Source organism: Cariama cristata, unplaced genomic scaffold (assembly GCF_000690535.1).
Source record: "Cariama cristata isolate BGI_N322 unplaced genomic scaffold, ASM69053v1 scaffold6679, whole genome shotgun sequence".
Classification (NCBI taxonomy): Eukaryota; Metazoa; Chordata; class Aves; order Cariamiformes; family Cariamidae; genus Cariama; species Cariama cristata.
Window position 1 is genome coordinate 895 of NW_009637380.1, and position 25,712 is coordinate 26,606.

The 25,712-nt window shown below is 39.3% G+C and overlaps 1 protein-coding gene across 1 annotated transcript in view; it reads left to right on the top strand.

The window, feature by feature from the left end:
* Positions 1-557: 557 nt before the first annotated feature.
* The window catches only part of LOC104167906 (spermatogenesis-associated protein 5-like), a gene marked incomplete at its 5' end in the record, with an annotated part of 164,324 nt that continues 139,169 nt past the window's right edge, over positions 558-25,712 (top strand). Inside the window, 3 exon segments of the mRNA XM_009708304.1 lie at positions 558-767; positions 12,663-12,716; positions 13,145-13,224. Coding sequence (XP_009706606.1) covers positions 558-767; positions 12,663-12,716; positions 13,145-13,224 — 344 coding nt within the window.

Here is a 25,712-nt window from a genome sequence, read left to right on the forward strand (position 1 = left end):
GGTCCTATACGGGAGCGATACTGATGGCAAGCGAAGAATCCCTGAAAACTTCTAATGCTCAGCCCTATTCAGCTCAGTGGGATTATGCGGCTGGGATCAGGGCCTTACTCTGCAGCTATAAATAAAACCAGCTTGAGCTCACGCAGCCCTTTCCTTCAGGGAAGACATCAAAGTAATTTACAAATTCTGCGTCAGCATCACATTAAAAAACAAGAGAACTGAGTTGTGACTTTGCTAGTGATCATGCAAAGCGTTGCTGCCTGTATGATCATGCTGTCATTTTATTGTTATTTTTCTATGTTTTGTTATTGATGTTTGAAGTAGAAACAAAATATTTTACCTACATCCTCCAACATAAAGCAAGCCTAATCCCCTTTTACTTTTTGTGACTTTATTAAGAATTACTTCTTGTTTAAAAAGGCTTTTTGAAGAAGTGACTCATTAAAAACAACTCCATGAAATAACCAGTACGCATTCTACAGAGCGTTTTTGTTTTGCTTTCTTTTTTAATAGTTTTGCTTCATTGTCTGAATTCAGCAAAATGGTGTGCTTTGCAGGTATCTTGGTCCGACATAGGAGGACTAGAAGATGTCAAGCTGAAATTGAAGCAAGCAGTCGAATGGCCTCTCAAACATCCTGACTCCTTCATCCGAATGGGGATTCAACCTCCAAAAGGCGTGCTGCTTTACGGACCTCCTGGGTGCTCAAAAACAATGATAGCAAAAGCTTTGGCTCATGAAAGTGGTCTCAACTTCTTGGCAGTGAAGGTAGGCCATTTAGTCTTACATTTTCTTAACTCCTGCATAACAATTGATAGCTTACCAGTTCCCAGTGCTAGAATCCAGGGGCTCTTAGTGTTTCTGATCATTATATATGCTACAGCAAACACCTTGTAAATAGCAAGTAAGGTCTGTGTTTTCTTATGAAAAGAACTAGTACTTTCTTGTATGCTTTTGAAAAATTAATTTTATCATAACATAGAAATTATATGTTGGATGGGTGGGTAAGCTGTGTAATGACATCTTAATTATTGGCATTTTTTAAAGTCTTTTTAAAAATGGAAACAAATTCTTAAAGCATAACTGAATGCAACGGTGGATAGTGGGTAGTTCTTCTTACTGTAATAATTACTTGCTTATGTGGAAATGTCATCTCATCTCTTGCGTTCCTTTTCATTCCTCAGTAAAGTCACTTTCTTTATCTTTCTATTCATGTTTCATTTTTCTTGCCCTATTTGCCTTTTTTCAGGGGAAATAGTTCCACTTTGTCAGCTTTTAGAAAGTTTGCAAAATCAGTTATGCCTGCAGTACTCTTGGATAAGTGAGATTATTCTCTCAGCATTAAGAAACACTTTAAGTATAGAAAAATTTTGGATTTCATTGCCTATGAATCAGTGTAGTTGATTACTGTGAGTTGTATGGAAGACACATGAATAGGAGTTATTAAATAATACTGAGCTTCAGTGCACAGGAAGAAAAAAAAGATAGCAGAGTGATTCCACATGGGGTAGTCTTGCAGCTGTATCAGAATGTTAATGAAGTGCAAGAAAAAAACATTTGTTGAAGTATTTTAAAAGTATCTCCTTCTCAGCAGTAAGATCACGTAATCTTGTCTGATCATCTCTTTACTCACAAAGCCTTCTGTGTTGTTAGTATCTATGCAGCTTCCTCCTCTGCCTGTCCTTTCAGACACAACTGTAACTGTAGCTCTGGATCCTGTCCTCTCTGGGAGCAGAGTCAGTCGCACTGACCCTGAAGCCAGCAGCCCCTCATTGCCCGTGCTTCCCAGTATTGCAGACAGGCCGCTGGGTCACGGTCACATCAACAAGAGCAGCCTTGGAAACTTCAGCCCTTAAGAAACACTACCTTTACTGCCTCTTCCATAAAGACAAAGTAGTTCTTTGTACTCCAGAGTTACTGGTAAACAAGGTAACCTTTTCATCCTGCACTGCTTAAAAGAAAACATTTCTCTTTGTCTCACCCAAAGCACTGATGCCTGAGAGAGTAGGGGAAAAAAGGTACCAGTCTGAAGAAAAAAAACCAAAACAAACCCAAACAGTTAAAAACAAACATTGTCGATATCCTGTATTCATCAGTCATAGCTACATCAGACATTTTTACTGATACAGTCGATTGTCCAAAAGTAAAAGGTGGCTCATGCTGAATAGGAGGTGTCTGAAGGTGCACTGATATGAAATGCTTTTGTATAGAAGTGCAGCGTTTATTCATGGTGGAGTTCTGCTGGTGCAAACCCCCTTGTCATTGACAAGCTGCAGCAGAAGTGGCTGGCTTGGGAAAACCGCCTTCTATTCCCTGTCGATTTAAATCCCTTGGCCTGGAACTGGTTGAATATTTAATGTACAGATGTTTCAAGAAGCACATTTCTGGAGTGTGTCCGGCCTTGGATATGTTGACTCCAGGAAGGGAACATAGCCCTCTTTCTCTAAGTTCACATTTACTTCCTGGAAAGAAAAGGCAAGATCCGTCATGTACTAAATGTGTTAAACATCATTGTCTGTAGCACTTCAAGCACAGCAGGCATGAATTAATTTCCACTGCATGTGTTCCTGCAATAAGTCCAAAGTAGATGAATATGTGGGGTTTTGGGTTTTTTGTTGTTTTGTGTTGTTGGGGGTTTTTTTTGAGCGAATTTTTCTTTCGTTGCTTATAGTCCTATTAACTTTTTCGTTCTGTCTTATGTCTCAAATATCTGTCCCTGGAACTGATATCAGGCTTTTTGAAATGGAAGTGTGTTTCTTGATAATTTACTTTTCAGACGTGGGTTTTCCCTTCCAGTCTGTGCTGCCCCAAATAAGTATTGAAAAGTGTCTGTTGTACAGCCTGTAGGACACATGTACTCTTTGAGGTTAGCTGAGGTGGTTCAGATTCTTGGGTTCTTCAGGAGAACGGACTGCAGACAGAGGCATAGCTCTAGCTATGGGAGCCTGCTGCTGGATGACATCTCTCCCTGTGTCTGAAACCTGAGGTGAAATAGAGTACGTTACATGCAGTGCTTACTTGGTCCAGTGACTATTTTTAATTTTTTTTGAGAAGATGGACCTATTATATCTGCACACTACATTTAAGATACATGGGCACAGTAAGTCCAACTCTCTCCAGCAGTGCTGAATGTACTGTAGTTGTCTAAGTTGGCTGTCCTGCTTGGATGCAACAGGTATCACCCCTGCCCTGGCCTGGCTCCAGGAAGGCTTTGCACTATTTTCCAGATGTGTCTATGCAATGTCTGTGCAGTTTGGACAGCTGACTGCTAAATGAGGTACTTCAGCTGCGTTATATGTAAACTGTTAAAATGTGACATTTCCATGTCTCTTGGGCATGGCTTGTTGTCATAATGCTGTATGAGGCATGGTCAGAATGGTGCAGCCTCCAGCCCATGTCTGACTTGCCTCTGGTAAGATTTGGAAGATGGGCAAAATCTAGATGTAATTTCTGGGCAGAGGACCTGAAGAAAATAACGTGATAACAGATGTTTGTTGTTGCTTCCTGTTCTCTCCTGAAATCTATTGTGCAGTTTGAATGGTTAGTGTTACAATGAATGTAGCCCTTTTGTGAACATGCTCTTTGATATTTGGCCAAAAGTTTTTATAGCTGTATTTTCACCAAGATTGGTGACCTTTTGCTTTTCAGAGAAAAGCAGTTAGTTGGTTGGTTTGTTTTACCGAGTAATCTTGCATATATTTCCGAAGGGGAGTTGTTTATTTTTATTCCTTCACTTGACTTTCTTTGTGTCTAATACAATATATCTGCTAAATTTACTGAGGAGGAGGTTGTCAACTGCTTTCCAGGGGATGGCTCTTCCTGCTCCCTCCCACCGCCCCTTTTTCTAAATCTCTTGCAGCATTGAGGCTTTTCAGGGTTTTAGTGGTCATCTTGATTACTTCTGCACCCCCCCACCCCCATGTTACAAAAAGGTAACTGAATTGTTCTCCAATTCTTGGAGAGTTTTCAATGTTTTGCTTTCATGGATACAAGTGAGTGTAAGACTGTGCGAAGGAATGAATTAGGATAATTTTTTCATTCTTCAGGATTGAATATCAATCTTGACTTATCAATAGTTTTTGATCTGGTTGAATTCTTATTTCAGTCAGCCTTCTTTGCACTTTTGTACTTCTTCACACTCCTTTTGTCCTCACTCCAAAGTTTTTAATTTTCTTCTGAAATGTATTTTATGCATTTATTTCACTAACAGGAAAAGAAAATTGTATACAGGTGTTGGACCTATCAATATAAATAGGATGGGGGATATAATTTTCAGTTCCTGCCAGGCTGATGACACCTCTCTGTTATATACAAGTGTCTGTGTGACATTTTTGCTTTAGATGTCATCTAGCTTTCTAAAATTGAACATGAAGAATATGAAACCCTTTGTCATTGTGTTATTTCTGTGGGCTTTTTTTCCCTTGACTGTTTATGTGGTGGGTATCTCTCTGTACTGTTTTGATAGTTCCTGCATTTAGGGTCAGCTTTGACAGGCTGCTTTTTTGAGATATATGTTGATTAGACCACCAAGATTTTATGGTGGTGTTATAAGAATATTTTTGGAGGAAACTTCCCTATCTTGCTGTATGGCATAGATAATTATATCTGCATTTGTCTTACATCTTAGTTTATTTAGATTTGTTATGACTGCCATCTTGGATTTGTTTTGTTGTTTTATTTTTAGGAAATTCTGGATCATTGTGTTGTGCTAAGAAAATAATGAATATTACTTTTCTTCACAGATGTTCTGTTGCTTTTATGGGAAGCAACTTGCAGCCAGTCTTTGTGGGAGTTTTTTTCTCTTAGTATTGCGATACTTACATCTGAGTTTATTTAGATTTGTTATAACTGCCATCTTGGATTTGTTTTGTTTTAATTTTATTTTTAGGAAATTCTGGATCATTGTGTTGTGCTAAGAAAAAAATGAATATTACTTTTCTTCACAGATGTTCTGTTGCTTTTATGGGAAGCAACTTGCAGCCAGTCTTTGTGGGAGTTTTTTTCTCTTACTATTGTGATATGTAGATAATTAACTTTGCTACCAAATAAGAGAAACCATTGTGCTTTTTTGTTTTTAACCTATTTCAAAATGAACGCTGAAGTTCTATCTTATGTTGTCAGGCTGGGAGGCCCTATCAGAGTACCCACCCAGATAAGTTCCATCACCCAGTTATAATGCGTTCCTTAGCTGACAGTCCCATAAGGGCCACAGGAATTGGAAAATCCTTTTGCCCCTTGAATTGCCTGTAAGCTCAGGATGCCACGTACTAGAGCGGGTGTGTGTTGTTGATGGCATCCTGCATTGCATTACCTTCTACTCAGCCTGCTAAAATCACAGGGAGACTTCCTGCTAATTTCAGGAAGCTTCTGCTCAGGATTATATCAACAGGGGACTTTGAGTTCTGTTTTCTGTCCAACAAACAGATTACCTGAGTTTACAAAATAAATAACAAGAAAAATTATGTAACTTCTGTATGCTTGTAGTGGTTTTGGAAGCATCATTTTTCGTCTTAGTGCTTTTTAACATCTGTCTGTTTAAAATCAAAACTAATGCAAAAACTCACTTACTGATAGCGACAAAAACCAGCTTAAATTTTCAGAACATTTAGACCTCCAAAAGTTAAACCCCATGGAGTTCAGTTAAGTGAGACACAGTAATTGTTGTAAACATGATGAAGCAGTACTTTAAAAAAAAAAAAGCCTACAAAACAACCACCCAAACCTACCCATAACAGTAAGTAGTGTTTAAGGACGTTAACACAGAGCAAACCAACGGTACAGATGTGTACTATACTGCTCTGAAGTATTATTTGCATTGGTTAGGAGCTCCAGCTATGATGTGAGGCAGGGAAAAAAAAATGTTAGAAAATATTCCTGACACTTTATTTGCTGTTACTTAAGAGCTTGCGCTGAAGGAATCCTTTCTTTTTTCAATTAGCAGTAATTACAAAAATATACACAGTTCTCAGAGCTCTGACTTCACCTTGGCTTGATTTAACTTCCTGTATCACCCTGCCGATGCTTTTGTACCACTCCCCGTGCTTGACATGTGCTTAAGCTTAGTTTGTCATCTGGGTCAATTATGTCAAAATATTTTCCAATTGAAGTTTCCTCTGCTTTTCCCTTCAGCTCTTGGCTGTGGCAGCTCAAACAGATTAATGAGGCTTGGAAAGGCCGGCTGCTTTGCTTTGTGAAGAACTGTCACTGAATTTTGGGGAGATAGTCTAGCCTTTTGATGGGGATTTCACTGGGCAGAAGCATGAAATGAGAAAGCTTGGTGCCTGTAACTAGCTAAGCAAACCATTTAATATGAAAAATGAAGCAGCATTGTGGTTTTATGAGAACCTCTGGCAAACATTTGGTAAAATTTCCAAAAGGATCCATAGTAATAAATTTACAGTAACTTGTTAGTTAATTACCAGAAAGTGAAACTGACTGTGTTTGAAAAATTTAACACTTTTTACAAGGAATAACAATTTGAGATACTTTAATGAACTGTTTTAATTCTGAACCTATCTGCATGTTTTACTCAACTAAAAATAAGGCATTCATCGATTCTTACCATAGGCTTCCCGAAAGTGAATGGGCAGGCAGAAAATGATTCAAAGGTAATCCCCTGACTCTCTGTTTCCTTATCCCTTCTCAATTACTTTGCAAGATTAATTTTTATTAGCACTTAGTCTCTCTCTCTCTCTCTCTCTCTCAGTTTCGAAGGCTTTGTCAGTAATCAGGTAAAAGCAGCAATCACGGAATGGGGTGTTACTGGACAGGTGAAGTGTCAGCAGCCAAATGCGTTTTGCAGTGGGGATGGCTAATTTTGTCTCATCTTGCTGTATGATATTTTGATCCCACGTGGATACTGCCCTGGTAATACCAAGCCTGGTCCTAGACAGAGTGGTGGATGGCAGGTGTTTAGCGTGTAGCTAAAAGTGGTAGTGAATAGCAACGGGTGCTGAAAATCCGTGATGAACGGGAATGACTTGCAAAGGGATATCTCTGTGGAGCAGGCAGGTGAGCAGGATGGGTTACCTTTAGATCTACGTCAACTCGGTCACAATAGAATTTCACCTCCGACTTGATACTGTTGTGCCTGTGCTGGTGCAGCGCTTTGCAAGCATGCAAAATCTTGGTAAATTTGAGTGGCAGCTATGCCCCAGAGCTGAGGAGAGCCCTCCCTGAAGGCACTGATGCATGCAGTGAATTTAATTCAATGTTTCCAGTCAGTTCACTCCACACTACAAATACTGGCTTCTGTATTGTGTAAAGAAACCTCAAAAGGTTGTCGTTAAAGTTTGCTAGTCAAGGCAAATGGCAAACAAGTGAATTCTGAGGCATGCCAAGGAAGAAAAATGGATATTATATTTGCCTTTGCAGTTTGATTACGCTGCTTTTAGCAACTTCACTGCAAGGATTGAGGATGACAACTTTTTGCCAGCATACTCCCTTAGATACTTTGGAGCCCACAAGCACTTGTTGAAATTGAAGTTTTTAAAACACCAGACAGGTGTCAACAAGTTTTTAAGGTCCTCTGGAATGCAGGGCAGAGGAAGAGGAAGCAATTAAAATGGTGCACAGCGCTCAGCCTGGAGTTTGCTTGTGCTGTGAAGCTGGGAGTGATGCAAATGAAACTGTTGAACAGCACTGAAAGAGAATAAGTAGGCTTTATTCTTAACAAGGAAATATAATGCGTTTTCTGAGCAAATATTTTTCTATGTAGTGTAACAATTACCAAGTCACGCATGTACAACCTTTGCATTAGAAATAGTCTTACTGTTAAAATAAAGGAAGCCTCACTGTTTATCCTGTTAACTCTCTCTCCTGCAGCCAGCCTGAGTCATATGTTGTTTTGGGTTTGACTGTGATAGGGATGGGATAGCATTTCACCATTGAGATTACAGTATCAAAAGACTAAGTAACTAATTTCTTAGTCTCTTCCAAATCAGTTAACCTTCTTATAGTAGATCATCTCATCTGCATTGTCATGGATCTGGAAAGAAAAAAAAAAAAAGCCTAAATGCTGATTTTAACTCCATGAAAGATGTACTGGTAGGAGTGGGATCAAGCCTCACTCCTCTGAGCTGGCTGTCTAAGCTCTTCCTGCAGTCTGATGAGAAATTAACACATCAGAGTGAGGTGTATGGCATCTGTGAGGTAGACATCTGCCTGTCCAAATCAGTTAGTGTGAATGTCTAACTCAGATGCAGCTATCTGAGTGTGGGCAATGAATGTTGCCCTAGGTAAGCATTCTGAACAGTTGAAAACTAATTTTGGCACCCTCTTCTGTTTTTTTATTTCTTTTTGAGATTTATAGTAGAGAGCTCAGTTTCTAGATACTTCATTTGAAATTAAATATTAATTATGACTGATATTTAAATGTCTGTTTGATAATTTCTACTTTGAACGTGGCAAAGAAGGAATTTTGCGTTATCTGTTGTAAAGTAATAATCTGTAAGATGTGATATAAATTCTCTAATTAATTGGATTTTTAAAAAATATGAATCATACTTTATGGCTGACATGGTTTAGTGTGTCTGTGTTACAGCCCAGAACCTGCATGTGAGGTTATGGCAGTATTTTTGAAGAGAGTAGGTAGAGCTGTATGCTGGAGCAATCTGCAGCTGTGTCCATCTGGCTCAACAAGCATGAATGCATAACTTACCTGATTGTCAAAACAGTAAAAAAAAAAAAAATTTTTTAGAGGGAAGTCGCTAACTAAATTTCCTATCAGTTGCTACCCTGGTATTTTCATGTGGAAAAAATCTGCAAGTGGTTTCAAGCACTGCATAGAAAAATTACTGATACTCTTTAACTTTGGGGATACCAGATGTTCCTCTTGCAGTTTAAAAACACTTTAAGAACTTCTGACATAACCATGTGTACATGAGCTTATCTCATGTTGCAGCCTGTGTGCAGGGGTTTTATCTTTTGTGCAGTTAATCTTTCAAGGGCTTATTCTGATCATATTTTAAATTTAAGGAGTTTTCTTTTTTCTTTTTTATTTAAAAAAATAATCAACACCCACTCCAGACCATAAACAAGTAGAAGATTTCATGATACAAGGGGAATGTATGTTGTAAATGAGGATGGGGTAGTCTTTAAGCAGAGCATACCTGGAAACTCTCTCTACTGTGAGGCTGAATAAACAAAACTCAGCAGTGTACAGTGGGCCTGAATTGGCAGATTTTACACTATTAGTCTGGATTGTAGCTCACAAATGGTATGCTTAGATACATGGCTAAGCTACAACTACTTCTGCCAATTTGCTGCTCCAAATCTTTTGCTGGTTTCGGAGTCACTGTGCAAATGACCAGAAGGAAGGAGTTTTACTTCTCTATGTTCCTTTGTATGGGAGATGGCTTGTTGTAGAAGAGAACAGAGCTATGCGTCATTGAACTGGACTGCTTGTTACTAGCACCTCTTGGTCAGTATATCAACAGTGATAAACAGCTTTTAAAGGACTCATTATGCCCACCTCTGGGCCAAAAATGATGTTTCAACAAATGTCAATTTGCCAACTAAGTCAGTCTCATGTAATTTGATTTTTTTTTTAAAGCATTAGAAAAGCATTGAAAAATTAAAAAAAAAAACCCCACCCTTCTGATATTTCTTGAGCGGCCTCCAACTTCAAAGCAACCTTCCTTAAAAGAGAAGGTGAGCTTTGTGAAAATTAGCAACCATGTCAGCTGTCAGCAGGTGATTTTGTGGTGGCCTATAGACTGCTTATCATACTGATCTATCTTTTGAAAGAACTGCCATCAATCTCAGCTGAAGGACAGCCCGTTTGCAGACAGGGTAAGGCAGGGGTTCAGCTCAGGTGGGACCAGAGCTAACCCGGTTTGGTTTCTACATCCAGCTTCTTTGAACATTTCTAGTTTTTGTGTTGTGGTTTTACATGTTTGCATGAGATGAAATCTATACCAATTTCTCCTCTTCTGTGCGTGCATTCTCTTACTGTGGAGTCTTTTCCTTTATTGCTATGTATAATAAGAGTTCCAAGCAGCTTGCAATAAAAAACGTGATTCTCAACAGCAGTTTTGGGTATCACTCAGGAGTGGTGAACTAGGAGACCTTCAAATCCATTTTCATGAAAATTCTCCATGAAGAGGCATAGGTCGTTAATACATAGTGGTCTTTCACCTGGAATTGCTGCTTAATGAAGAGGAAAAATGGAGAAAAACTTCATGTCAAAGCTTACAGCAAAACCATGCATTCAAAATAATTCTCTTTGGAAACATTTTAAACGGTATTTATTGCTTTGATGTTGCCTTGATCATATTTTCATGCTTAATTAAAAATAAAACTCCATGCATCTGAAATTATATTGTACCTTAACCAAAACTACTGTCTTTGAGCTTTTTAAGTATTTTTTTGCTCAGACGAAAGAAAAGAAAATGTCAGGCTATTTGATGTTGTGTCATACTAGAGGAGTACACTATTGGCACTGTTGTATATGATGTTGGTTTCCATGAGAATACCGATGTGAATGAAGATTACTTATGAGAATAAAGGCATGAAAGAGAAGGTCCACAGGCTCCAAGAAAAAGTTAGTAAAAGAAATCTGTAATTGTGGGTAGAATCTGCAGAGGTTTAGAATCATAGAATCATTTAGGTTGGAAAAGACCTTTAAGATACAGTCCAACCGTTAACCTAGCACTGCCAAGAAGTGTATCAGTGTATCAGCTCAGTTTAACAGAAACCTAGGCAGAGAGAGAAGACCGTGCTCTTGTTCCTTAAGGATTTTAGACCCATGCTATCGGATTCCTCATCTGTACTGACGGTGATGAATGGCAAGGGCCTGGAGCAGCTGGGTGCTGTCTCTTTGAGCTGCAAGCCTGTTCTGCACAGACTGCTGCATGCTTCCTCATGTTCGTGTCTGCAGTGAATAGTAGGAAAAGGCTTTGTGTTTCTCTCTTAGTTTGTTTTTTCCTTCTTTCTTTCTTTCCTACATTCTTCAGTTATGTGTCTGAATAATTCTGTTTCCACGCAAGTATCCAACAGACTCAAATTTTGAAGTTGTTGAAAACCTGCAGGTGACACTTCAGCTACTGCAGCAGTTGCTTTAAGGGTGGATGCTGATGAAAGGAAGCAATGCTAATTGTATCATTTACCTTTCCTAGGGGCAAGGCACCCACTGCTGCTCTTCCAGCCCTTACAGGATTGCTTTTACCTCTGCGGTACACTAGGTCTGGCTACTGCAGTATCTCACCTGGTCCTTTGGATCATGGACAACTCTTTGAAAATAAATGAATAAAACCATTGGCATAGCCTGGATGCTTTGCTGATATCAGATAACCTGTACTTTCCTTTTTAGAGTATATGTTTTTTCCTGTATATATGCACAGGTACTTCCCAATGGTGCCAGTGTTAAGATAAAAGTCAGTGCATTAACTGTTATTGCAAGAGTGAAAATGAGCATGGAGAGGGGAGACTGCAAAAACCAGTGTGCTGCATTTTTAGAGTAATGAATCTGTATTCTACTGGTCTGGGTACAAAGTCCCATTCCAAGAGGGGTTGAACAGAAGCTCTCTCACTGCCGATGTACAAATGTGTGTCTGCCCCGCATTCTTAATTCTAACATACCTGCTGTTTAAAGCTGCTTTACTGCTCTGAGCTGAGCATTACCTGAAGGTACTCACAGCTGTGAAGCACAGGAAGGTGGTTCAGTTTTCCGACTGTGAAGAAGGATGTTGTTTCTGCTGGGAATTATGAGGACACCTGTTCCCTGGAAAACGGATTGAAACCACTGGCTCCTTTCATTCAGGGCAGTGGATAATCATCGTTGGTTGTGGCTACAGGTCAATGTTGATGCAAACCAGGCTGAAGTCAATGAGTCATTACCGATCCCATGAGAGTCTTAGTCCCATTAGGAAGCATTATTTAAGCAGCCTATCCTACAGGATATAGCAGAACAGAAAATACTCTGAGAATTCGCCATTGTTTTACTTTTTATAATTGTAAGTACTTGTTCAAGACTTGAATGTTGACCCTGTGGTCTCCAGTCTGTTCCTAGTGGACAGGACTGTGAGTATAAACAGGCACTGCAGCAGCTGGCACTAATAATTGTGCTTGGCAGTCTCGGTAGGGAGGAGAAGCAGCATGAATAAGCTAAGACACTGAACAGCTTTCTTGCTGGGTTTGGACTACCTCATGGATGGTTTTCAGGTGTGCTGCTATGGCGGCAGCTTCTTTCTCAACCTGCAGACTGTCAAGTTCAAAGAAATGCTGTTAAACATTGTTTTAAGTCACAGTTGTGGTGCTTGGCTGGACAGGATACATGTTGAGAGCAAGTAAATGCTTTTCTGTAGTTCATCTTTTTGGCTGATTTGTGGACCCTTTGTTGCTGTTGTTGAACCGACAAAACTTTTAAGAACCCCAAAGTGTTTGGTTATTTTTTTGGTTAACTCCGTTTCTCATGAAAGTACTAGGAAAGTATTATCATGAGAGGACTAACCTACATGCATAGTTACATGCATGCCCAGTGCTATAACAAATGGTACAGGTAGAAGCTAAATCTAAAAATGCACAAATAAGACTTGCAAGTGGCAAATTATCAAAATTGCTTGTAACAGAGCATCAATTGTAGCACTGGCAGATAGTCTCAGTCATTTTTTTAATGTAAAAGTAATGTGCTTTTTAAATCTTTTTTTTTTATTATTTTTGCAGGGACCCGAGCTGATGAATAAATATGTTGGTGAGTCTGAACGAGCAGTGAGAGAGGTGAGAAAGGGCAGGCTGTACATAGTGTTATACGTTAAGCTTTCTTGGTATTCAAATTCTTCTCTGCTTATAAGATTACCTTTAAACTTTAAAAAAAAAAAACCTCCTGGTTTAAGTTTAAAAAAGAAGAGGGGAAAAAAAAAGCAGAAGGGATACTCTGTTATTTAACTTTGTCCTGCGTTGGCCTAGTGTTGCATGTCAAATTTGGGATCCAGTAGCAGCTTTCACTGTAAACCTGCATTGTGCAGTATCATGAATAACTTCTAAAAGGTCTGTTATTTGTTTCTTGTTTCTGTTTTTTTTAAAAAAAGACAACAAGGTTTATGTCTGTTCTGTGATGCTCAGTAGCTTTTGAGGTGGGCAGGGAGTGATAGCATTCTGTAAAAATTTTTCCATCCCTTAAAACTCTTTCATTGTTGTTTTTCTAGATCTTTAGGAAAGCTAGAGCGGTATCTCCTTCAATTCTTTTCTTTGATGAAATAGATGCCTTGGCAGTTGAAAGGGGAAAGTAAGTAATCCTGTTACAAAAGTCACAGATGTTATTTTCTGATGAATTACTCTTACACACTTGTGATTGCACAATGTTACCTTTCTAGAATTATTTTATTAAATATATTCATTCCACATGCAGAAGGATAGCATTTGTGACTTCTACTCAAGCGTATTTGACTTGGCATAAACAGGTAAGCTGGTGGAGTTCCTCCTTTCTCATCTCATTAGCAGGAATAAAATGGCTCTCATGCCCTTTGGCTCTTTTCTGTGGTTTTAACTTGCATTTATTTCCAGTAACTAACTCCTTTCTTTTCCCAGGATTGTTGCACTGGCCTAATACAGTGTCTTCATCAAGGAAACAATATGATCACATGCTATATAACACAAATATCCAAGGAGACTACTCATATACCTAAATTTACAATTACATTTAAACATTTTGCCAGACTCCAAATGAAACTCCATGAAAACATTTGGGAACACTATGTCCTTTCATGTGACATTAAAAAGGGATTATTGTGCAAGCAGCTAACAATGTTTTTTTTAATATCCTGTGTTGTGATGATTCTGAGAGATGTTTAGCTCTTGTCTGAAGGAAGATTATAGCAGGTTTTAGTTGCTGCTATAGTATTTAAAATTTGACAGGCTCTGTAAGTGGCCTTTCTTGGTGGATACCTTCTTATAAAATACTACTAGTTGTTGTGAGCAAGTACTTTGCTTTGTTTTGCATGAAAAACTATCAAATATGTGCATGCAGAAAGTATTTGCCTAGTTTAAAGGCACATCACAACTTCATCGTTTTCTTGGAAAAGAAGCTACCTTGGCATCCATACAGATCCCTTTGTATTTCAGAAGGGCCACTTGTGTCTGCAGGAAAGGATAAAAGGCATTCTGACATTTCAGCGACACAAGTAAATTATGTTATAGAAGGTGACATCGCATGCAGCATAGAGCTGCCCTGTGAAACTGCTAAGAAATGAACACATTTTCTGTTGAAAATTCAAAGTCTGGTAGAAGACATCTTCATCAGCATCCTTCTTAAATGCAGTGTACCCAACTGTGAAATTTGTAAACTTCCTAGAAATGCTAGCCACCCTGCGGTACGCACTAAAACACCTACCTGCTATCACAATGAAGAAGTTGCAAAAACATGTGCTGGAATCAAGCCAATGGGGGGGTGGGAAATATCTCCCCCCTGCTGCAATTGTTAATGTGTTTAGCTTTCAGAAACACCACTTCTTCAAGATAAAACTTTTTGGAAGAATAAGCCATAGTACATTTTAATCAGCCTTTTCACACAGTGCCCTAGAGGTGTTGGGTTTGTTTGTTTGTTTGCTTTATTCTTTTAGGGAGTAAACAATGCAATTTTACCTTACCTGGAACTGTGGGGGGGGGGGGGGGGGGAGTAGACCTGGCACAGCTTGCTGAAGAATGTGGTATGACCTGCTGCAGTTGTGTTGTGCTGGAGACATCTGGTTTTGGAGCTTTAAAAAGAACAGGGTGGGACACACAAATATTTCATTGTCAAATCTGAACCAGATGGGAGGTAAAATATGTAGCAGAGTTCTCATAAAATTCATCTGAAATTAAATGGTGTAGGAAACCAGACAAGGCACTTATTGGAAATGACCTTTTTTTACAGGCTGACTTTGCACAGTAGGAATTTGCAAATGCATTAGAGATGCTAACGATTTGTGGCCTCTGGAGATCCATTTCCTGTACTATTACTAACCATACTGAAGTTTTCAAGGAAACACCTGTTTATATTGTCTCCCTATTCCCTCTGTTGGTTGAATTAGTTTTCTTTGCCTTGACAGCGAAAAACGCTCTGTGAGATACAGCTTTGTAAAAATTTTCGCTCTCAGTTTAAATCCCTGTTAGAATTTGTGCAGAATGTGCTGCATCCCAAATCTTCCAGGTAGGTAACCTCTCCTGATCTTAACAGGACATGTCCAGAGATAGAGAGAAGCCTAAACTTAAGTTGTCACAGTAGTTTTATGCGTAGTTCAGATCTGAAATACAGATGTGAAATAACATTGAGCAATGGCTTAATGTTTTTGCTCTTCAAAGCACTTTGCCAAGTATTCATTAACCCATTATTACTTGTTTAGATTTGACTAAAGTTTGTGGGTTTAAAACACAAATGTTTTGCTCCCAGCCTTCTGTAGAGATCACGAAACAATCCTTTCTCATCAGCAGGCACATACAAACTAATAGACTTTGTAATTTATTATAATACAGGTAATCAGGAAAGCTAAGACATTTTTTTGTTTGCACCATTCAATATAACATCTCCATTGCATCATGTAGTGGGAGCCTCTGTCGCTGCACAAGCCATGACTTCATGGCAAACACTGTAGCTGCATTTGGATATGCTACAGGGTTTCATTTGTTATACGTTCTCAAGCCATAACTCCATAATTGTGATACGTCTATCTAATATAACTGTCTTGTGTAGCAGTTTTGTTTTACAGAACATGCTTGTGTGTGTTTATTAGTTACCAGAAGTAATAATTTGAAGTCAGCAAAAATTATATTAGTTGACATTGTTCAGTGTCAAAATGTGTTATTTCTGAAAAGGTTATTTCTTATCCAGCCTGTTTAAAGGTTCCGTATATTTTATCTATATGAAATAAGCTCCTGGATTTTTCTTGGTGTCTATCCACACCCCCCTCCCAATTTTGCACCTAGACAACAAACTAATACATATTAATCAAAGAATTAAAAATATGGGCTGGATACATAGCAACCTCGAAGAGAATTTACAAAAATATAATCCTACACCTCTGAAGAAAAATAGTACAGTGTCAGGAGCAGTTGCTCGATGGCAAAGTCTGGAGATCCTTGATGCAAAGAGATGAGAGGATGATTCTGAATGGACTCGAGTTTCCAATGTGATAGTGAAGACAGATGATTTGAGCTGTATTCATTTCTACATTTTGTTCTGTTACACTGCACTTCTAGTGCTCTTGGAAGATTTTTTCCCTCTCTGTCTGGTTTATGTTGAGATGTTAGAGGAAGTTTAGAGAGAACTGAAAATAAAGCGTTAGGGGCTGAAGACTGACTATAAAGAAAAAGGGAGGCATTCACTATAACTGATTCTAAAGAACAGATGATAAACCTATGGAAGAAAAGGTGGTAGAAAGTTAGAGGTGTCACGATGAGTTTTGAGTAGGAAAAATGATTGAGATAGGAAAAACTTCTGAAAATCGGAAAGGCTTCTGGTAGAGGATTCTCCTTCACTGTGAGTTAGTCATGGCAACCTGCCACTTTACATCTTTAAAACAAAAGTGGCCTTTCACAGATTAACATGCAGCGAGGAGCAGTTGTGCACCGGGAGAGGTGAACTACATGATACACAGAGCTTTTTCCACAGCTTCGTGGTTCTAATTAGCATTTGCTTCCATGACTAGGTTATGACACTTTTTTCTTTCTCCTTTTGAAAGATGTTGTTATGACTTTTTGTAGGACAGACTGTGCTGAAGCGAGACCCGCAGGATGGGTCCAGATACAGCAGCCCATGAGGAGGAAAGTTTGCTTCGCAGTAATCCCTTGCCTGGACAAAGCTTGAGAGGCTTTACAAATTGCACAGCTGCAAAGAGTTATGGGTATTTGTTATCCCTTGGTATCCTGACCATGTAAAACCTAAATCTTCTGGCCATTAGAGGTTGCCAAGAGGGAAATGGCTTGGTAATTAGATTTGAAAGTGATGAATGAACGTGGCTCAGTGTAAATGCAGCACAGACAGTCTGTTTGCTGAACTTAAGAAATCTCTGTGCTTTGGAAATGGGACATTGTTTATGTAAGTAGGATTTTTAGGATTTTTGGGTATGAGACACATTTGTTCCTTTTCTGGTTTTTCAAAAGTAAAACATTTTCCTGTTTGACTGCAAATCTTTATAATGTAAGATGGGAAGCTGATGTGAAAAACATTGATAAACCCCATTTTCAAAGGGGAGCAAAAAAAAATAGACAAGGGCTGAAATCAGTGCTTTGCATTTGACTTCTGGAGGCCAAAACAAGTTCGTAGTTGAATAAAGCGAACCTTTTCAAAGTGAGGGTAGAAGTGACAAAGTGAAGGGACTTTGGTACCAGTGCTCTGAAACTACAATATGATGATGCTTTTCCGGGAGGTATGTTATCCTGTATGCTGGGAGGGGGGATAGATACTTTCCTAAGCCACAATTTAGAATGCTCAGAACCACTGAAAGACATACTGTTTTAGCTTTAGGTATTAAAATATTTGCAGTATTAACTTTTGAGGCCCTCGGGCCTCTAAATGGAGCTGTGAAGAACAGTGGCTGCTCTTCTGTGCTGTGCCACCTCTGCTTTTAACAGGGACTGTGATAAATCTTCTGTTTTTAAACCAAGCTGTCTGTCTGTCTGGAGTATTTTAGCACATACTCATACTGTACACGTCAGCACATATTACAGTGTAGACTTGAACATACCGTCACATTTTTGTATCTATGCAAATTCCCTGGTATAATCGGTAGCCTCTGTTATGAAGGAGGTCAGTGTATTGCATCCTAGCAATGAAACCTGTGAGCTGGACCCTGCAGGGACAGAGCAAGGTGACATTAGGTAGGACAGAGGTTCTCAGCAGAAAAACCACCTTGCACAGGATATATTACCAGTAGTAGAACTGGAGGAGATATTGTCACCCTAATATTACTCATGTAAAGGCAAAAGAAAGTGAACAAAGAATACACAGAAGAAATGGAGTTTCCCTTGTGCCGTACTTTGTGTTGTGAGGGACCTGATTCTAGCAGCTGGCTCACTTAGGCAAGGAGCTTTGCGTTTCTGGCTTTTGTTGGCATGGGTTGTCCCTGAATTGGGGAACATCAGCTGATTCTCTGCAATATGTGAGCTGTGTTTGGATGTGATAGAGAGTTCAAAACTTTTGTGACTGCTGTCTGAATTCTTTAAAGTTTTGGAATTTGGTATCCAAATAGAAATACTGTCTGGGAAAAAAGCTGCATGTCCAGTGCTGGCTTCCTATTTTAGGCCTAGCAAGGAGTGGTGAAACAGTAAAGTTTTGAAATTATTTAATCATATGGTAAAGCTTTTAATTTGCTTTGGAATAGCAACTTTAACAAATAGCTTTACCCATAGGTTGTGTGTACATACTAAATATCTGCAATCCCTTTAATTTTAAAACAAACTTGTTAACACTTCTTGTTTAGCAAGAATCCTTTATCACAATGTATTTGAAATCTGTGTTTCTTCCTTTTTGTTTGAAAATCCCCAATAATTATAACTTTACCACCCTGTATTTATAATTCGGACATTTGAAGTCAGCGGAGACATTTATTAATGTCAGTGGAAACAGGACTGGATCTGTAAACCCTTTTCTTGAAGTCATTCAAGTTCATGGATAAGTGTACAAGGTTTAGAGGGACTAATCGAGTCTGTTTAATGTAGGGAAGCCTGTTCTGCAGTGCTTGGGAGTGCTGTGGCAGAGTTGACCTGCAGCAAGATGCTTCAGCCAAAGACATGAATTTGATCCTCTGTTTGGTTTCCTACCAGAGGCCCAGTTGAAACAGATACGAGGATTAGAGGGATACGGGATTAGAAGTGGGCATATGTGGTGACCACATCAGTTCCTGGTATGGCATTGACTATGGAAAAAGGTCAGCTTACCCGTGCTAAATGGGCCCAAACAGGCTACAACTGCCTCTGGGGTTAGGACTATAATGATTGAGAGTCCTCTTTTTTTTTTTTTTTAAATGAAATAAGAGGGGAATATAATTGTAATTAAAACTTATAAATTAAACTTATTCCAGATGAGAATGAACCTCTTAAATACTGTTATAATGAAATGAAATCCAGTCTAGTTAGTTACTTTTAGGTCTGTAATACTTCCAATTTAAACTATACTTGCTTCCCTGGTAGACATGATTGATTATGGTTTTCAACTTGATTAACTTCCAGGAATGTGCAGAGGAGAAATGCTGAGGAAAACAGAAAGAAAGGAAATGGGAAATTTACTGTGCATCAGGTGTGTGTTTGGTTTTTTGTTGTGTGGGGTTTTTTTGGTGTGTGGTTTGTTTTTTTTTGAGGGGGGGGGCAACGTCAATATTACACAGACTAGAACTCTTGACGTTAGCATCTTTCCTGTTTCAGCTAAATGGTGCCAGGGCCAGATGGAAGCAAGGACTTGCATCTGGAATTAGTTGCAGGCAGTTGGAAATAGATGATGGATCACCACCTAGGTACTTAAGGATTTGGAGATGTTTGGGGAAAGCCCCCTAGAAGAAAACATTTTGATTCCAAACCCATCTCAAACTGGCTCAAAACTTTCCTCCTTTTCTCACCTTCCATTGTATTTCATTTATTTGGGCCTACTTTGTTAAATTCTGGAAGCTGCAACAATAAGAAATTTGAGCAAATGGAAGAGGCTGGTTGCATGACTGTGGAGCATAATTAGGATGTTTCTGCAGCGGTCTGTAGGCCACTTGTTTCAAAGTCACCTGCTGACAGCTGAGCACTGTTTCCTGTTTTCGCAAAGCTTATCTCCTCTTTTTAGGAAGCTTGCTTAGAAGTTGGAGGCCCCTCACAGAGTACTAGCGTTCTTTTATTTTTCTATGATTTTCTTATGTCTTAAAAACCAAGCAACATGAGCCTCACTTAATCAGTAAATCGACAGTTGACAAAACACCATTTTGGCCGGAAGGTGACCATAAAGCTAAATGTGCTACCCAGTCTCTGAATTTCCCAGACTTCCCCAGGTTTCCTCTGGAGATTTCCCTTCTGTACTACTTGAATTTTGCTCTTGAGGAAACAGGGAAGATGTGAAACGATATAGTGGGTAATAGCTGATACAGGTGCGTACAGAATATGATTCTAATTGTAGGGTGCTGAGGGAGGGAAGGGTTTAGGATTATCTTCTTACAGAGTTTTTCGGATGACATAGGCAGGAAAATTCCCTGCTATGGGGAATATTTTTATCTTGGCACTGAAGAGGTTTAGTTAGTGGGTTTTTTTTTTAATGCATAGCCAAAATATTTAACTGATAGCATAAGATTTGCACACTGTATATCTCTCCTAGACTTTTTAATAACATCCAAGCCTGTAGTATCTGTAGTAGTCTGAATTAATAATGTGCATTGAAGTTGTACTATGTGTGCCAGAAGTGAATTTGGCCCAGTGTTTTAATAATGATTACTTATGCCTAGGTATGCTTGCTATGCCGTTTTGTTTTATGAAATACCTCTTTTGTTGTGAGTGCATGTACATAGAGGAATCAATTAGTAATTGTGGATGACAGTTTTGCAGCTCAAAACAGGAATCATGCTTGTAAGCAGAAATAAGCATGTGATGTAAAAGGTGTTGTGATTTTGCGGGGGATAGAAAAAAAAATAGGGAAAAAATAGTGATATTGTGCTGCTTAAGTAAACATGCATGTCTCTGTAAACCTAGTATATTTAGTGAAGTTTGGGTTTTGAAGCCCCAGTAACATTCAAAGGAAACAAAGTTCAAAGCTAACATGAGGGTCCACTCTGCTGTCTTGTATCTAAAGAATATTCTGACTGAATTAGTATTTCAGCAGGGTGTATCTGTGTGGAAGAGCCTGCTTTTTCAAACTGACATGACAGTGTCCATTCTACTCCACAAGATGCTCCACTGATAGAATTTTTGAGTGAAATTCGGTATCTGGGAAGATGCTGCAATTATTTTTCTGCTAATGCTATTGGAGTAGATTATTATTGTTTTTTTCTAATGCTGTGGAAAACCTTGAACTGTCAAAGCTGTATTTCACCAGAGTTTGTGAAGGAAGGAAATAAAACAGTGCGACAGTTAGTTACGATCACAGCAGTTGGACTGAAAAGATGGACTTGGCAGGTGATCCTTGCTGACAGGTTACCCCTGCAAAGCCCTGACAGAAATGTCAGACTCAATAAAAATCCTTCAGACTGTGTGAGCGAGGCAACTCTTGCGTGGGAGTGTGCTGGCAGGGGACTTTGGTATTTCAGGAACCTTTTACCTTGGCAGTTTGTGGAGAAGTGGAGGGTACCAACCATTTTGTCATGTCAATGAGTTTTACATTTGTTTTGATATGAAATTATTTCCAGAGATTGCAGGGAAAGCATTATTTGAGTTGATACCACATCCACAAGTATTTTTAAACCCTGTAAATTCTCATTATGGTTGTAATTCTTTTGTTGGGGAGGGGGGAAGGCAACTTTTATCTGTATGTAAATCTTGCCTGATACGACGTTTTGGAAATGAAGGTGGGCTGGTACTCCCTTCTCGCAAAACCTGTGTTATACATTTCAGCTGTGTGGAGATTAATCCCTCTGCAGTAATTTATCCTGGATACTTCTCCCGAGGTCTGCCTCTTCGACCTTACGGATCATAGAATCATTATGGAAGAGACTCCAAAGATCAAGTCCAGCTGTATAGTTGATGCCACCATGATCTGCTTGAGGTGGGGTCATCTGTGCGTAAACGGGGCTTTTCAGGAGAGGAGCCCTCCCAGACTTCCTTCTGGTTTTGTAGCTTCACAGTTGCTGTGAATTTTAAGAGTGCTCATATTCTGTGAGTATTTCCTGCATTGCCAAGTCTATAGTTTAGCAGCGTAACTAAATTAAGGTCCTGATTCTGAAGCTAAGGTGTTCAGACAGGCTTCAATGCCATTGAAGTCAGTGGTGGGATGGAGTGTCAATAGTTCTCCTTTACATTATTTAAATGGCCATTGAGACTTAAATACATTTTCCAATGAAAATGACATCTGGTGTTCTGTAAAAATATTCATTCCATTGGCTTTGGAAGTGTTCTGGGTTGTCAGATGATGCAAGTGTACCTTTGCATTAGCTCGCAGTGGTGATGCTTACCAAATTTCATCATGAGGTGAAACTGTAATGACTGCGTTCTCAGGCTGGTTTTAGTTTTCAGATATTAAAAAAATTGTTAGATAAAGGAGGTGGGGAGGAGAAGAAAAGGAAGTTAAACAAGTAAAAATGTACAAAACAAGAAGTCAGTTACTGTCAAAAAAAGTGCCTATAGCAAGAAGGGAAACAGATTTAAATCTGGTGATTTCACACATCTGGTTATGTCTGGAAATGCGATCTCCTTGGCTTGAAGAACTATATAAGCTAGCAAACTGTATATACTCCTTGATGCAGTGATAGAATCAGACTGCAGTTGCTTTTATATCCCCAGGAAGAAGTATGAGAGTGGCTTAAGATGTTCAAGGGGAAATGTCGGTTCCCACTGAGATTTGAATCCAGCTCGTTAGAATGGCCATTGGATAAGGCCAAAGGAGATAAGAAAAAGTGCTATGGTGAGCCCTCATCTGCTGTATTGAACTTGGAGCTGAGGGTCACGATCTCTCCGTTCCATCAGACAAGGCCAGAATTGATTCAGATTATTTGTGGGACTTTGGTACACTGTAGAACGCGTGTTTTGTTCTGTCAAAATGTGTATTGGAAGTGTCTTTAGCTAAAATAAAATACCAAGAACAGGTTTTGGTTTTCATGTGCACCTTCAGTAGTCTGCTTTTAATCCACGGGTAGTCTTATCTGATGCTTTTGCCATTCGGCAAGCTTCTCTGGTCAAGTGAAGTGCCTATGCAGGAGCGCATGTGTGCTTGCTCTGAGACTGGTGGTACACCTGCAGGATTAGCTGAAATACCACATAGGGGAGGATATCTGGCTCTAACTGATGTCATAAACTAGTAAGCAAAGACAATTTTTGCCTTTAAAACTCCCTCATTGAGGATTTTGAAGAAAGAGGTGTTGCAAAAAGATTAAAATAACACATAGGCTACAGACTGATGTATTTCGTTAGGGCAACACAAGAGATTACTTGAAATTCTCAGGCACTTACGGAGCAGCCAGACTCCTCTTTGCTCACACTTTTTTTTACTTTGAAGTTCAAGGTATTTCTGGTTAGGGCACGGCTCTTGCATATACGCACCCGTGCACACATGGCCCTGCGTGGATTATGTGAGGGACTTAATTCTGACTGCCTGGATTTGCAGGCGGCGTGTTGACAGGAAATTTAGTTTGTACCAGGACGTGCCTTTTGAGGACTATTTCCATGCAGTTGTGATGATGACATCAACGTGCGGAGGTCAGGTGGGGGGGCAAAGTCAGTCCCTTGGCTGGAAGTTGGTTTTGGCAGTGCCTCCGTGGGACTGGAGGGTTAATCATAATTTGTTTCTCTGACTGCTGTTTGCGTCAAAAGTCCAGGCAGCTTTAATGAACGTTGCCTGTGTTAATTTGAAACCCTTGCTGGGAAATCATGGGAAAATGGAAAAACGCATATTTGCGTGTCACTCTTCAGATTAACAGCTTGGGCAACACTAGAGCTCTCAGAGCGCGTGGTGCGCCTCTGATGCAGCTGGTAAAGAGATCTCTCGCTGTAAACCTGTGCCTGCCTCTGATTTTTATAGGGTATCTTGTTAAGCCAAAACCTAATTTGCTGTAGGCTCTGTGCTAAAAATGGTGCATCATATGACAGCTTAGTGAACTATGTAAATAAAAGCACTGAAATTTGAAATTCCTGGTATCATGACACCTCTTCATTTGATACTGTTTTTATTATTGATATTTTTTGCATGCGTGGTTTTAAAATTTTTTTACTCTGTTTTTAACAGATAATAATAAAGGCCCTAATAATGTGCTGGTATCCCCATCATTGTTTGAGTGCTATTATGCCATCCGTGATTGCTTAACTGCAGTTTTCTGATTATGCCCTAATTGCATGAAAGTCTTTGCAATGTACATTCCCCTGTAATAGTGGGGTTTTTCTTTAGAATAAACACTTCTCTTTTTTTCTATGGTCTGAAGCTTGTAAGAGAAATGTTTTTATATTGAGGAAAGATGTAATATCTGTTCTAGCCATCTCTCTTCAAAACCAAATATTTCTTTGTTTCCTTAAAAAAGAAAAAAAAGTTTAGCATCTCCCCCAAAGACTCCTAGCTTCAGATCATCTCATATAATGTTAAGATTTTGGTCCCAGTCTTACAATTATTTTTTTCCTTTGCTTAGCTTTTTCTTGTGTGCAGTCTATGGGGTATAAAGTTGAGTAAATGTGAAACTTATGCAAGATGGGAGGCCTGAATCCCTACTGAGACTAGCTTATGTTACAAAGTTGATTTTAATTTCCTTTAAGCTCTGTGTCCTTTGAAAAGCATTTACTATCCTTATCCAACACCTGAAGTGTTTTATCGTGTTCAGCCCTCTATAAGTCAATGGGACCATGACCCACGGGTATGTTAGAAACGCTCTAATATCATTTGGGATTTCTAACGTGGCTGCAGCAAACCAAAAAGCTGATGACTAGGTAACCCAAGTCCCTTCTCTAATATTTCTCAGCATCCTAAATACTCTGTTAGCCAACATTTATTATAGCTCCTCAAAGATATTTTCCAGACTAGGTCAGATAGGTTGACTGTTTTGCACTGGAAAATTACAGAACCAGTTGTAGGATAGGAAAGTTAAAGAATTTATTTGGAGGAGATCTGTACAGCAGCAATGGAGTCATTACTGTTGCTTTGGCTCTGGGACATTTGGGAATCAGTGTGGTTGCAGGTGTGCTGGTGGTGGATGGCGGTGCTGCAGCAATATATGTGCATAATAACTATGCAACTGTATGTGTGTATTTTCTATCTGTTGGAAATAATTTGAGCGCTTATACTTTAAAACCTAATATTTCTTTTTGGAAGCTAGTGTTCAGCAGAATGATTGTACTGTGTTTGCCTGTGTAGGTGCCTGTATATCTGTATAAACATTTAACAGTACTTCTGGAAACGGACTTTCAAAAAATGTAAGATTAAAAAATTATCTTAATCCTGTGTAGATTTGGGGTGACAGTAGAAAAATGTATGTTGCAGGAAAAAACCCAGCCTCATTTTAAGTATGAGACTTCTTTTTGCCTCTTAGTATGAAGTTTGAGGGATCTGGAAGAATTGGAGAGATTAATTTTTTAAAATTAAAAAAGGGCCTGTTTAAGGGTAGGGGAATGAAGCCCTCCCATGTGCGGCAGAGGAGGGAATAGCGCTGGAAGAGCAGTCCTGTTGGTGAAGGAAGATGTAGGTGTGTGCATGCCGTCCGCAAGGGAAGATTTTGTCAAAAACAGGGAGGCTTTTGGTGTGTGCCGAGAGCAGGGCTCATGGTTTCTGGCAAAGGAGGATAAAACCTGCATGTTTGGTGCTATCTGGCAACTCCCAGCTGCTTTCCCCAGCCTGCTTCAGCTTCCCTCCCCATGCTCAGTAGAGGGAACTTTTGGGACAGGCGTGCTGCCTGTGCTCACCCCGGCCCCCCCATATTTATATAGAGCTGGGTGCTGCAAGAAACACATATACATCATTTGTGTAGTGCGTCTGCCAGCATATAAGTGTGTACAGTTATCTGTGTATGGTCTTAGTATCTCCTAGGTCTAGTATCCTTTCAAAAAGAAAAAATTATATGGTGTGTGGTCACCTGTTTTTTACAATGTTTCAGAAATAAAACCTCTTTATGCAGAATTGGAAGGATGCTATAAAGAAAACAACCG